Genomic DNA, 12,584 nt, shown 5'->3' with positions numbered 1-12,584 from the left:
TAGTTGAACTCCTGAGGATAATAAAAGTTTTAGAAGGCCTATAACATTTTCAGCGTGAAATGGATCCCAAGCAAAACTAATCTGAGTCTCAGATATAAACAGCTTTTCCCCTCCATGTTCTTTAAGAAGAGGTTAAACCATGTGATAACACAGTATATTTTTTTAATATAGTAATTGAGAAATTGGCTTTCAATGATAATTCGGACTATTTCTTGAATTCTCTTTATTTTGTAATCTTTTTTTTTCTTTTCTATGGTGAAAAAAAGGAGTAGCTGTAACGATGCTGATCTGGATTCTGGCAGTTGGAGGTGGATTATGGAACATGTGTGATGAACACTGAGCCCACTTCATTCCTTTTAAAGTGCATTTTAAAGTGACTCTGTTCCCTCTTCACCCAGCAACAGGCAGGTGTAAATACTCCGAACAGCTATGACTCTGTACAGTCTGGTGTCCAAGCCCTCCTCAGTAACTAAACCTTGTAAAAGATAAGCTACATCGCAAACATAAACAAGCACTATAACTGTCTAATTGGACACAAAGAAGCTTAAGATTAGCAGTAGAGCATGACGAAGAAGCAGAAATCTCAAGACTGAGGTTGATACTGCATCTTTTGCCTGTGTATTACAGAAATACACCAGAGTGGCTAGTAATTGTTATTTTTAGAGTAAGCCCTTCAATGGATTTAAGGGGCAGATTTTACAGTCTTCACAGTTCTGGCTGTCACCCTAATGAAAAATGTGGCTAGAATTATCTCAGCAGTATTGCAGAATGGGTAGCAAAGAACAAATGTTAGTGAACACTGTAATGTTGGCTGCACTGTAATTTTAATGCCCCTTTTTAAAATAATGGGCAGCAGAGCTGTGCTCGCGGCACAGTGTGCAGTAGGCTGAACAGGCCCTTTCCTGCTGTAGAGATATGGTACCCAGCCACAGAGGTTTCGCCATCACCTGCCTCTGCTGCGTCGGGGTGGCTATTGCTGTGCATCCAGATGTTCCTAGCACAGCTGCTTAGGCCTCTCCCCTGCTTCTTTACATACCCTTTCTTGGTGGCAGGAATGGTCCTTGCTCAATTCCTCCTGTTCCTCACTGTGTGACAGCAGATTAGGATGTGTAGATAGCAAACAGGCTGCTGTGGAGTAGAAGGTGGCTGTGAGGAGAAGAAAAGATGTGGGTCTTGGAAGGACATGGATTGCAGCTGAGATCAAGGGAAGAGAAAGCAGAGAGAGGCCCACATCTGCAACATCCCCAGCCATCCAAATGACTGCAAGCCAGAACAAACACTTTCAGCCACTTCTCTCCAAAACATCCTCTGACCTCTTCCCTTTCCATACTCTTTGCCACTGACTTAGTTCTGAGTCCTCTTCCATTTTCTCTACCCTGCTCCACTTCATCCCCATTGACTAGAACCCACTGGTTTGCCACCAGAAAATCATTTGTTGGTGACGAAAAATTGAGCTTTTTCCTCCTGAGTTCTCACCCTTTGAGTATCAGAATTCAATTTTGCCTACGCTTGAAAATCTTGGGCTGGCTGTGACTGGAATGTTATACTTGGCTACTGTAATGAGACCGTAATAGCTGCTGTAATACAAATATTAAATGAAAGTAGGCCCAGCTTTGTTTAAACAGACTGACTGCCTCTCATCTAGAAGAAATGTGGTGCAGATTATTGTATGCTCCAAGTGACTAATGAAGGAACATTCACAGAATTTAATTTGTATTTGGTTATGGGAAGAAAGAACGAAAACAAGAGTACCAGCAAAGTGAAGAGATACAAAAGGGTTCCTGTCATGTGGCTGACACAGAAGAAACTGAGAAAAATGTGTAGAGATACACAGAATTAGAAAGTGAATGACTACTGTACGCTCAGATATATTTTCCTAACTCCTGACACAGCAAAAATCTCTTGGGCAATTGCCTTGCATGTTGTGCCATATGATTTCCCCTGAATGATTCCATACATGATATTCACTCTGTCACCCACTAATACTAAAATTCTTTCAAATCATAGGGAAACAGGAATTAATACATTTACCGTTTTTATTAAATGAATTACTTTAATAATTTATTTTTTTTCTTATTTAAACTTCAGAGGTTTCATTAGTGGGTTTATTCAGAGATTAGATCCTGCATCCATTGTGAAACTGATTTGCTCGGCTTTACTGAAAAAGCTCACATTACTCCTGGGTGTAGACCTCATATTGCTCTTATTGGCCTGCAGCTCATTTTAATGCTAAGTTATAGTTCCTTGCAAAGTAATAGTTTTAACGCTACCTCTTCACTCCAGCGATGAAAACAGCCTGTAGAGATTTTAACGTTCCCTTTTCTGTGGGCTATTAGGAGCCATTAGTGCTGAAAGATCTTGACAGAGCCTGCAGAGATAAAGATTTTGTGAATAAAAATTCATCGAGTCATAGGATAATTCAGGTTGGAAGGGGCCTCAGGAGGTCTCTAGTCCAGGCTCCTGCTCAAAGCAGTCTCAGCTGTGAGATCAGAGTAGTTTGCTCAGAACTTTGTCCAGTCAGGTCTTGAAAACTTCCAAGGATGGAGACTCTGAAACCTCTGTGGGCAAACTGTTCCACTGTTCCCATGATGGAAAACTCATTTATCTTAGAAAAATATATCATGGTAAGATTCTTAACAATCAAGAAAATACAGAATTAAACTAGAGTAAACTGGCTCTTGGAAGGTAACAATCATATGTGGAAATTAGGAGTATTATGTTTTATTTGTAGAGTTGTAGCTGCCAGAGAATTGGATGAAGAATTGAAGCTTGTTTTGATGGCAGCTTTGAAATATAGAATACAGCTTCTATCTCAAGACTATTAATACAAATGCTAATGGTTTATAATGACTTTTCTCACAGTTCTCTTTGTCATGTTTATCTCTGTAGCTCTGCTGAAATTATTAAAATGTTTTCCATGAATAAGGTAAGTGATGTTTTCCATGAATAAAGTAAGTAATCTTGATACAAGAAAGAGATTTTTTACAGTGAGAACTATCAGTCACTGGAATAACAACCCCAGGGACTTGGTAGAGTCCTCATCACGGGAGGTTTTCAAGATGCGATTGGACAGGGTGCTAGATAATCTCATCTAGGCTCCCTTTCCCATGGACCAGATGATTTTTTGAGGTCCCTTCCAACCTGGGCTGTTCTGTGAGGTTCATTACATTGGCAAAAGTAATAAAAAATAAAATAACCCATGTAATCAAAAAAGATGAAGTAATCTGAGATACAGCAATGAATAAAAAAGGTGGGAGAACAGTGCAGTATTTGACAAGAAGGTTAGGTTTTTAATATTGCATTTTAGTTGTATCATATGTTAACAAAACTGGGAAGTAATTAAACTGCTACTGACAATCTTGTTTTATTCCACATGGTGTCATCACATTTCAGGGACTATTTTAATGAACTTGAAGTGTAGTGGTAAAATAGGTTCCAGGATGTAACAGACATGCTACCAAGTACATGAGATGCCTTTCCCTCTCCACTGCCCCAAAACAACTGTCACTGTGAGCTGCTAAGAGAAAGTTAACACGTTTTTGTAGATTGTATTTGTATGCATCACTAATTTTTTTCTGAATCCCTAATTCTGTTTTACCACCTTTGCTGCATGTGAGAGCAGATTGACTTGAGAGAAGTAATTACCAAGAGCTTCATTACAAACCCTCGTTGGTACTGTGTTACTCTATTCCATTCGCCAGAAAGATAGCAGGGTGATAATTAACAAGGGAAGCCTCTTGCAGTGGCTATTTTACAGCAGTCAATTGATATGAGGAAAACTGTTACCAGTCACCCTTGTGTAGCTTACCCCAGATCTCTTTTGAGGTAGTATATAGCAGAGCTTGTCACTGGGGGTGTATTTGTAACTTCATTATTATTATCTATTTATTTATTACAAAATGTTACAAAACAAGTAGCTGAGACTCTAAATCTGCAGTCTTACTTCAGGCTGACTGCTGCTTACACGGAAGAGCAGTCCCTTTGGCTGGAATGGGTCGACTCATGTAAAGAGTTTCAGTTTGGCAAGAGCCATGCTAAAGGTAAAATTGCTTTGCTACGTTGAAGATTACTCACCATCAAGATCTGTGAGGTTAGTCTTTAGATCTATGATGGAAATATTACAGAATTTTAGTCTTATCACTACCTGTAGGGAATTGTAACAAATAATTACAAATATAAGACAGAATTAAGGATAAATCCATGAAGTAGAAGGCTGCTTTGCTGTGTTTGCTAGATGCAAATGAATTAAATAATTGGACTTTTTCTCCTTAGGAAATCAATTTTGTGATAAAAAGAGGGGAAAAAAATGTTAACTTAGTAATAGCAGCTTGAAAATTGACAGTTTGTGGAGTTGGGAACCCCCTGAATCTCAGTACCTTTCATAGCTACTTGCTTAAAAGCCATTAACTTATGCAAAGTAACAGATTTTTGATCAAGGGAAAGACTGTTAGGTGCTTGCAGTGATAGATTTCCTTTTCTGGTTTCCTTATGTGTTGTGAGAATTTGTCATAAAAATGAAGAATTGTGTCTATTAGAGCTCCATACGGGTAATGTGTTACAGAAAGGATGAGGTGGCAGCTGCATATCATGTAATACAGTTATACTGATCTTATTTTGATGGGCATGAGTGCAAATATCCAGGACTGGTGTAACACAAAATGGATATTTATAGGGTTGTATAAATATAAACGGGTTGTATATGGGTTGTAGTACTGCTTTCAGAAGAATGTCTTTTGGAAATTGTCAGGTTGTAGCATACCCAGAACCAAGCTTTAGGTTGGAGGCATGAGTTTAGTTTTTAGGATTTAGACACAATCATGTTTCTGAATTCCACTGGAAGTTAACTAGCAGTAACTGAAGCTCGAAAGCTGTATAAAGTCTTTGAAAGTCTGAATAATTTCATTCTCAATGCCTGAGGCTGCAGTACAACTGATTTAACAGTACATTTCATCTGTGACAAAGTTATATTGAAAAGCTGACAAAATTTATGAGTTCATTTTTTGATGCAATGAATTATACTTTATAGTATCTTCTGGATTTTCAGGTAGAAATAGTGCATCAAAAACACACCAAGAAGTATCTTCAGCAGAACATGATCTGCTACCAAGACCTACAGGAAACTAAGGAAGACTTGGTGGATTCACTGTTAAAATCGTAATATTAAATACTCTTTACCAACAACTTAATGATATAGTTTTAATTACTCTTATGTTCCAAGTTCCATTGCTCTGAGAAAAAAACCTGTGGAAGTTTGAGCTTTAATTGACCTAAAAGTTGATTATTGCCTGGATATCAGAGAGATGCCCCCACCTTGTCCTTTCTGAATTAATCTATTATTCTTTAAACTCTACTGCATTCTGAAAGATTCCAGAAAGCTTATTGTTTCTGAAAATTAAATAATTGTTTTCTATTATGTTTTACATTTTTTTGACTAAATTATCTCTGTTCCTCTTTCTTTTTAGAGGCAATATATTACATAGAACTGAGGTAGATTTCAGATTCATGCATTCTTCATTAGATCTTTTCTGTTGCCTGTTAAACCTGTAGTGATCAATTATTTTGCATTATAGATAATTATGTCTCTAACAACGTACTATATATATAGTGGGAAGCTCTTATACTAACTCACATAGAAATGGCTGTAAAATTACACGATCTTCAATAGGTGCTGGAGGTGTAAGTAAGTGGTACTGGTGGCATATGATACGTTGAGATCTGTTCATCATGGGTGTTTCGCAACAGAGTACCCTCATGTCTTAGCAAGAAGATGCTAATGTTCTGGAATAGGAGGGCATCAGGTGGACCACCAGTTGCTCCCGAGTGTCTGAATCGCTGACAGTGATCATGGGGGACCTGGAGATCAAGGAGCATTTATTGCACTATGGTGATTCCAAGCCAGGGTTATCCGTAAAATTTTCACTAGCTTTTCAGTCAAACCTCGCTTCTGTCTAACTCCTCTTCCATTAGTTTTTATAGGTGCTTCTGAGTTGACTCTAACTTGTTTAGAAATGGCAGTTGGATCATCTAATTTAATTGAATGTTATTAATGAAATTGCATTTGCCAACAACCTTGGCACTAACAGCCTTCGTGTGCAGTTGGAAACACTATTTAGTTACAAAGCAGTTGAGTAATTGTTAGCAGATGGAATTTAGCAGGCTTGTATTGAAGTTTTCATTGTCTAATGACTTGAAAATATGGCAAGCTTACCAGTTACAATTTGTTTATTATGTACTACAGTTAAAATTTCAGATTAATTTTTGGAGGTTTCTTATTTTGTACAGCTGTAGTTGAACTTTGCATGATTTGCAGTCTAGGTATAAATTATTTTTCTGGCAAATGAGATTGAAAGAAGACACCATGCAGTATTTTGTTCTAGTGGTTTCGCAGATAAAATGATACGCTCAAGAAGACAAGAAATGTGTATTTTTCACTTAAAGCACTATGCCATTACTCATGAATTTTGCATGGCTATGGATTCCAAAAGCCAGCATATAAAGGAGAAGCTAGGCTTGCTAAATATGATGACTGAATGCTGATTCAAACCTCAAGACTGCATTTCTGTCTGCTATTAATACCCTTGTCACTGTTCTTAACATCTTCCTTTTTTCTTTCTACTTTCAGCTATTTCTGGTTAAGTAGGTGTATGGGAATTCTTTTGACATAGTAAAACTTATCTGGGGAATAAGAGGAGCAGCGCAAGGTTTCTGAAGTCATTACTTATCTGCTGGCATAGGCAAAGATGCAAAATACTTGCCGTTAGGCTTGGGTGGTTGGAGAGTTTACAGAGATAAGCCCAAACTCCAACATATGTGAGGACTGAATCCAGCCAGTGGTCTGGGCAAGTGCTGGTCCCCTGGACACATTAGACTCATGCCAGCAAGGCTCTGTCAAGCCCTCAGGGAATGTTTAGAATCATTGAATCGTTTAGGTTGGAAAAGACCTTGAAGATCATCAAGTCCAACCGTTAACATAACCCTGCCATCCCACCACTAAACCATGTATGTCCCTGAGCACCTCGTCTACCCGTCTTTTGAATACCTCCAAGGATGGGGACTCAACCACTTCCCTGGGCAGTCCATTCCAATGCCTAACAACCCTTTCATATAAAAAAATTTTCCTAATGTCTAACCTAAACCTGCCCTGGTGCAGCTTGAGGCCTTGCCTGTCTTCTGCAGAAGATGTGTGCAGCGAATAGAAGGTATGCTAAAGGAAAGTGATGATGCTTTGCTGTCTTCTCTTTCCCATACCCTTGGCATTCAACAATGCATATTGGCACAAGGAAGTTTAATCTGTTGTTTCCAACTCTCAGATTTGTGGCTATGTTGGTTTAAGCCTGCTGGGAATGATAGGAAAGCTTGTCTTGCAGTGTTGCTTTCAGATGAAATGTCAGCATATTCTAGCATGAAGTGTATGTATCTTATGTCAGCCTGTCACTGGCTCAGGAAATGGCCTTAGACAAATCAGCCAACTTTTGTGGACGGGTTCTGTGTTCAAGTTGCCTAATGCCTGCATTTGTCCCAGGTAAATAAGCAGAACTTTCAGTATGTGTTTCTGTACCTCATCCAAAAAAATAAAATAATGATTACAACAGAATCTATTGTGAAGGATTCGGCAGTATAACCTTCTTGGATTATGACAGTGCTAAATATTACAGAAGTAATACATAAAGGTGGTACTGAAAAGGTTTGAGTTTGACAAAAGTATGTCAAGAGGCTCCGGGCAGATCTCTGTGCAGTGATCCATTCAGGTAGAGGGAAACTGCAAAGAATCTATTGCAGAACAGGGACCTGCTTGCAAATATGCAATGGAAAATGGAAAGCCCTCTCATTTTCAATTTTACTCATTCTTTTTGGGAGATGAGCTTTCTTCCCATCCATATTACTACTTAAAGATCACCTCTTGCTTCAGGATTGCAGAGAATCCTTCCTGTGGGTTTCTTCCTCTATCACAGATTGTGGGCCAGGTTTTAGTTCTTGTGTTTGAGTCTAGGGAAGGATTCTAGGATAATCAGACTGTCTCAAGCCTTTTCCGTCTACTTTTTACAACAGGTTATGTTTAACAAGAACGAGGGCTGTGTTACAATTTACTGCAAAGGAGTTAAAAATCTGCCTTAAAATAGGTTTAGCAGGGTTTTGCCTACCTGAGACAAATACCTCACCTACAGTACCACTCTGTCGCTAGGAAGGATGCTACCCTCTACATTGTCTGTACTCCTCTGTAAAAGGGCAGAACTTGTCTGTAGAATTATGTGGGTTGTCCACAGCGTGGTTTAGTGTTGCTTGTCTTGTGGAATAAAATAACCAGCTACTCACCTGCACCACTACTGCAGCTGCGGCTTCTGACCTAGGCAGAGCAATGCCAGTTCAACTGCAGTCTCTAGATTGAGCTTGATGTGAACATTACGTGTGCTGCCAACCACCAGATGGCCTGATGTCTGAATATATGTCTGTTGAAAATAGTAGCGTGCTACTGGAATAATTATATCATCTGTAAACAGAGCTAACAGATAGGTTCCAAATGATGAACAGCTAACAAAAGAAATACAACTTTTGAAGAAAAAAATGTATGTATAGATTCTTAACTATTTAATGCTTTAAATGTTAAAATTGCTCTTACTGTATAACTATCTGTAGTAATAGAATGCTATATGAAGAGCTATTAGTAAAATGGAGTTATGGACATATCAGTGCTGTAATAAACTGGCTATTATTGTCTTGTGTAGAGGAAATCAAAGCCTTATATCCTGAAGTATTTCATGACAACAGGAACTCCATCTCAGGTAGTATTAGCCTGTGTGTCTGAACAAAAGCAAGAGTTTTCTCTTTTACTGTGAAGTTCTGGGTATGTGTTATGTGCTTTGTAAACCTCATTGTGCCTGTGTCCTATACAAAACTTAATTATTCTCCATTACTTTGTCTTCTCTTCATTAACCCATTTGTTTTCTTTTTATAAGATGGGATTGTAAGCTCTGCAGGGCAGGAAGAGAGTCTAATTCTGCACAGCACCTAATCTGATGAGACTCTGATCCTTATTTAGGACACCCTTGGACAGCCTACAAAGCAATGCACCTAACCTGCTGTTTTTTTGTTTTTTTTTTTTATATATGCACTTAAAATCTTTTTTCTGGAAGATTTGGGGAGGAAACAGATGTTTCAGGTTGTGTTACGCTACTGACCAGATTTACCAAACATCTGTCCTGGTTTGGTAAAGAGAATGAAGTTCTCTTGATTATTTCTAATGTGAGATCCTAGCAAAACAAACAAATAAACAGTCCTCTAGAGGACTCTATGATAAATCATCAGGAGCAGAAAAGACATGTCTTTCTCTCTCATTCTGAAACATTGTCTGGTCTGCCCTGTCTTCTCACATATATTTTCACAACTGGAGAAGAACTGGACATTTCTTTTCATTCTCTTCTTTAATTCAAGTCTCTATCTTTAACTCCTTAAGATTTTTTTATTAGTAGTATTCTGTTGTGTGTTATCCTTCAGCAGTAGGAGAGTTGACAAGTCCAACTATGTTCTTTACATTTCTTTTTATTTTTCTCTTTTTTCCCAGAGCTTGTGTTATCTTGGGTGTCATATTCCTCCTGTCATCTCTATGTATTGTGATCAAAGCCATCCATGATCTTGCGAAGAAGGTGCTTCCAGAAGTGGTAAGGTGATTCATGTTGTTTAAAATGTTCTCTTTATTCGCTATACTGCTAGTGAGACTGAGAAAGGCCAGTGTCTCCTTTCAACAAGCCCCGTTGAACTTGGCAAAGTTATAGCAGATGCATATCCTGCCTGGCTGCATATACCAGTTGTAGTCTTCAAGCAGTATTTTCACCTTATGTGATGGAATCTAGTCTTTATGGGTTTCTATAGACTTGATCCCATTTTTTCTTCTCCATGGTAACTTTATGGGCCAAATCTTTCTCAGCAGAATCACTTTTATACAGGACTGTATAAAATGCTGACTCTCTGTTCACTTACAGAGAGGACGTCTCTCTGGGCTTAATGAAATGGTAGAATTTTATGAGGAGAATGTTTCCACAGTTTACTACTCCAATGGATTCAGTATTTTATTTTTAATGTGGAAAAAATGTATTTTTGGATTGTATTTTTTTGTTTTCCAGCTCTTGCCTCCAATTCCAGTTGCTGGGTGAAAGAGCTGGCTTTTCAACTGGCTCACTGTGGAGCATCACAAAGGGCTTTTCTCCTGCTCTCTGCTTTCTTTTGGTTATGAAAGCCAGCCCCTACTTGGCCTATAGAGCAGCTCTTCCCAGCAGCCTTTCTCTCAGCTCTGCTCTGTCCTGTCCTGCTTGCTTCCTATCAGTAGTGGGTATTGACTTCCCTGACCTCTACTCATCCAAACCAGCTACTCACTGCGAAAGCCATTTGGCAATGATTGCACTCCCAGAAAACTTTTTAATGTGCTCAAACAAAATGAGGCTTCAGTTCAGTTACTGTATATGCAACCTGACTTGGACCTTTTGTATTCAGCCTTCACAAAGTTTGGTCTATTTGTAAGTGCACACAGATTTTCGCATCAGGGCTTCACCTTGCCAAGTACCATTCTCAACACATCACTAGAGAGAAACCTAAACTCCTTGCTTTCAACCAGGAGATGGAGGCAGAGCTGGAAAAAAAAGCCAAAATGGAATTTCAGCTTCTTACCCACTGTTAGCAGTGTAGATGATCTACTGGATCCTGTGCTCTCACGGAAACTTCCAAGAAGCTGGGCAATTACGGGAACTTATTTTCAGTAGTTAGTGAAATTTGGACAAAGATGAGAAGCATAGAAAAAGCCCATGAACTAATGCATTACTGAATTGCAGCCAGGTGCATTGTTTGACCCCAGGTGGTTCATTTTTCTCTTTGCATTTTACTTTTCCTCTTTTCTAGTCTTCATAATTTACTGCCTCCTCAGCTCTGCCAGCATAACAGCACATGTAGTTGTTCACCAGCCTGTTTCTGTCAAAATGATCTAGGTTAGCTTAAACGCTTTTAATAGTCAGTTCTTAAACTCAACCAAAACGTTTTGACAGAACTGGGTTAGGGCATGAGCATGGATGCCATTGTGCCAGTAAGGCTGAAGGAGATCTGGTAAGGGTGAGGGGAGATCTTACAGTGATGGCCAGCAAAAGGACAACTTCTTAACTTGGTTGTACCCAAACAGTGCCATCTGGCTACATTTTGACTCCTATTTAGTGAGAAAATGAAATATATAGTCTTGACTCTGTGAAGCAGAAGTAAAGAAGAGAGGCTGCAATAATAATTAAAACACCTGTTTGGTGAATTCATGGTAATGTAGACAGATTAATTTGGATGTCTTAGTTTAATTCATTGTGGGCAGATGCCCCAGTAATTCCAGCAGTAGGAACAAAAGTTTAAAAGGTATCATCTGTATCTCACTCTTCCATCATTACAGGTACTGTCTACAGGTGAGGGCTCAGTTTCTTACGTGGGGAGAAATGTCTCCTATTTGCAGCATCAAAGTTACTTATGACTGGCAGACACTTTGTACTTCCTTATGTTTCATTTTTAATTTTTGAAATGCATTTACAGCAGGAAAAAAACATGAAATCAGAGCTACAGAAAGGTACCCGCAAAGAGAAGATCCCATTATATTTCAAGTGTCCTGTAAGAATAGTTTGTACAGATCCCTTTTGTCACAGACTGCTTTGGATTCAGACTTCAGTGCACTAAAACTGTGTCAAGCAGGTAAAAGTTAGGGTGGATACTGCTTGCATTTGACACAGTATCAGGATAAATAGGTAATTTTGTTCCTGTGACATCGGGCTGACTGTTCTCGGTCATTTAGGCACTCAAATACTATCAAGGGTTTGAAAGGTGTATCTAGCAGGGCACAGACTGTGGCTGACTAGTGGCAGGGTAGAAGGCACATGCACACATGTAAAGGATTTTCATACCTTGCAATTCTGCCTGGAAAGTAGGTTAAAGCAAGGGATGAAAAACGATGGTACTTCTGATCAGTGTCTCTTAAATGACATGTCAAGGATTCTCATTTCAAAGTCTTTCACTGCATCTCACTGTGGGAAACTGATTCAGTAAGGGTTGCATGACAGGTGAAATATCTCTCTGTCAACTAAGAATAACACTGAAAAATGGGGAAACCGAGAGGACAGTGTTACTGCTGCAAGTCATGGTCAGTGAGGTATTATGCCTAAGAATTGCTACATTAAAAATAGGGGAAAAGGATGTTGTTAAAATAAACCTTTTCAGTTGCGCTAGCTGTGCCTGAATCTGATGCTGATTTTCTGTTTGCATAATGCTTCCTTAGCTGCTCTGTGTCTCAAGCAGAAATAGTCATTCTTCCCAGTTGTTTGGGTATTTGCTGATCGAGTATGTTCTCAACTAATCTGCAGCTGCCCAGGCGATACCATCGCATCTTAGCAGTCGAAATTGCTCAAATTAAATCAGTAAGGGGGAGAAGTTTCTGCTTCTACTCTTTTATCTAGGGTGCTGTCTTCTACTTCTTGGACCACCAATGAACTAATTGCTAATGATACTAATTTCTGTAATATCTTATAATGTAATTTAGCTATAATGTGTGGAAAAACAATAGAACAGAGTTTTCT

At 38.9% G+C, this 12,584-nt stretch overlaps 1 protein-coding gene across 1 annotated transcript in view; it reads left to right on the top strand.

Moving 5' to 3' along the window:
* Positions 1-12,584, top strand: part of TMEM163 (transmembrane protein 163) — a 97,893-nt gene that overhangs the window by 68,739 nt on the left and 16,570 nt on the right. Inside the window, exon 6 of the mRNA XM_035897885.1 lies at positions 9,560-9,656. Within this exon, the coding sequence (XP_035753778.1) occupies positions 9,560-9,656 (97 nt within the window). The remainder of the gene's footprint in view (positions 1-9,559; positions 9,657-12,584) is intronic.

This window comes from Egretta garzetta, unplaced genomic scaffold, assembly GCF_000687185.1.
Source record: "Egretta garzetta isolate BGI_Z169 unplaced genomic scaffold, ASM68718v1 scaffold197, whole genome shotgun sequence".
Lineage (NCBI taxonomy): Eukaryota > Metazoa > Chordata > Aves > Pelecaniformes > Ardeidae > Egretta > Egretta garzetta.
Note: the sequence above shows the minus strand (reverse complement) of the source record. Positions and strands in the feature narration are given on the sequence as shown.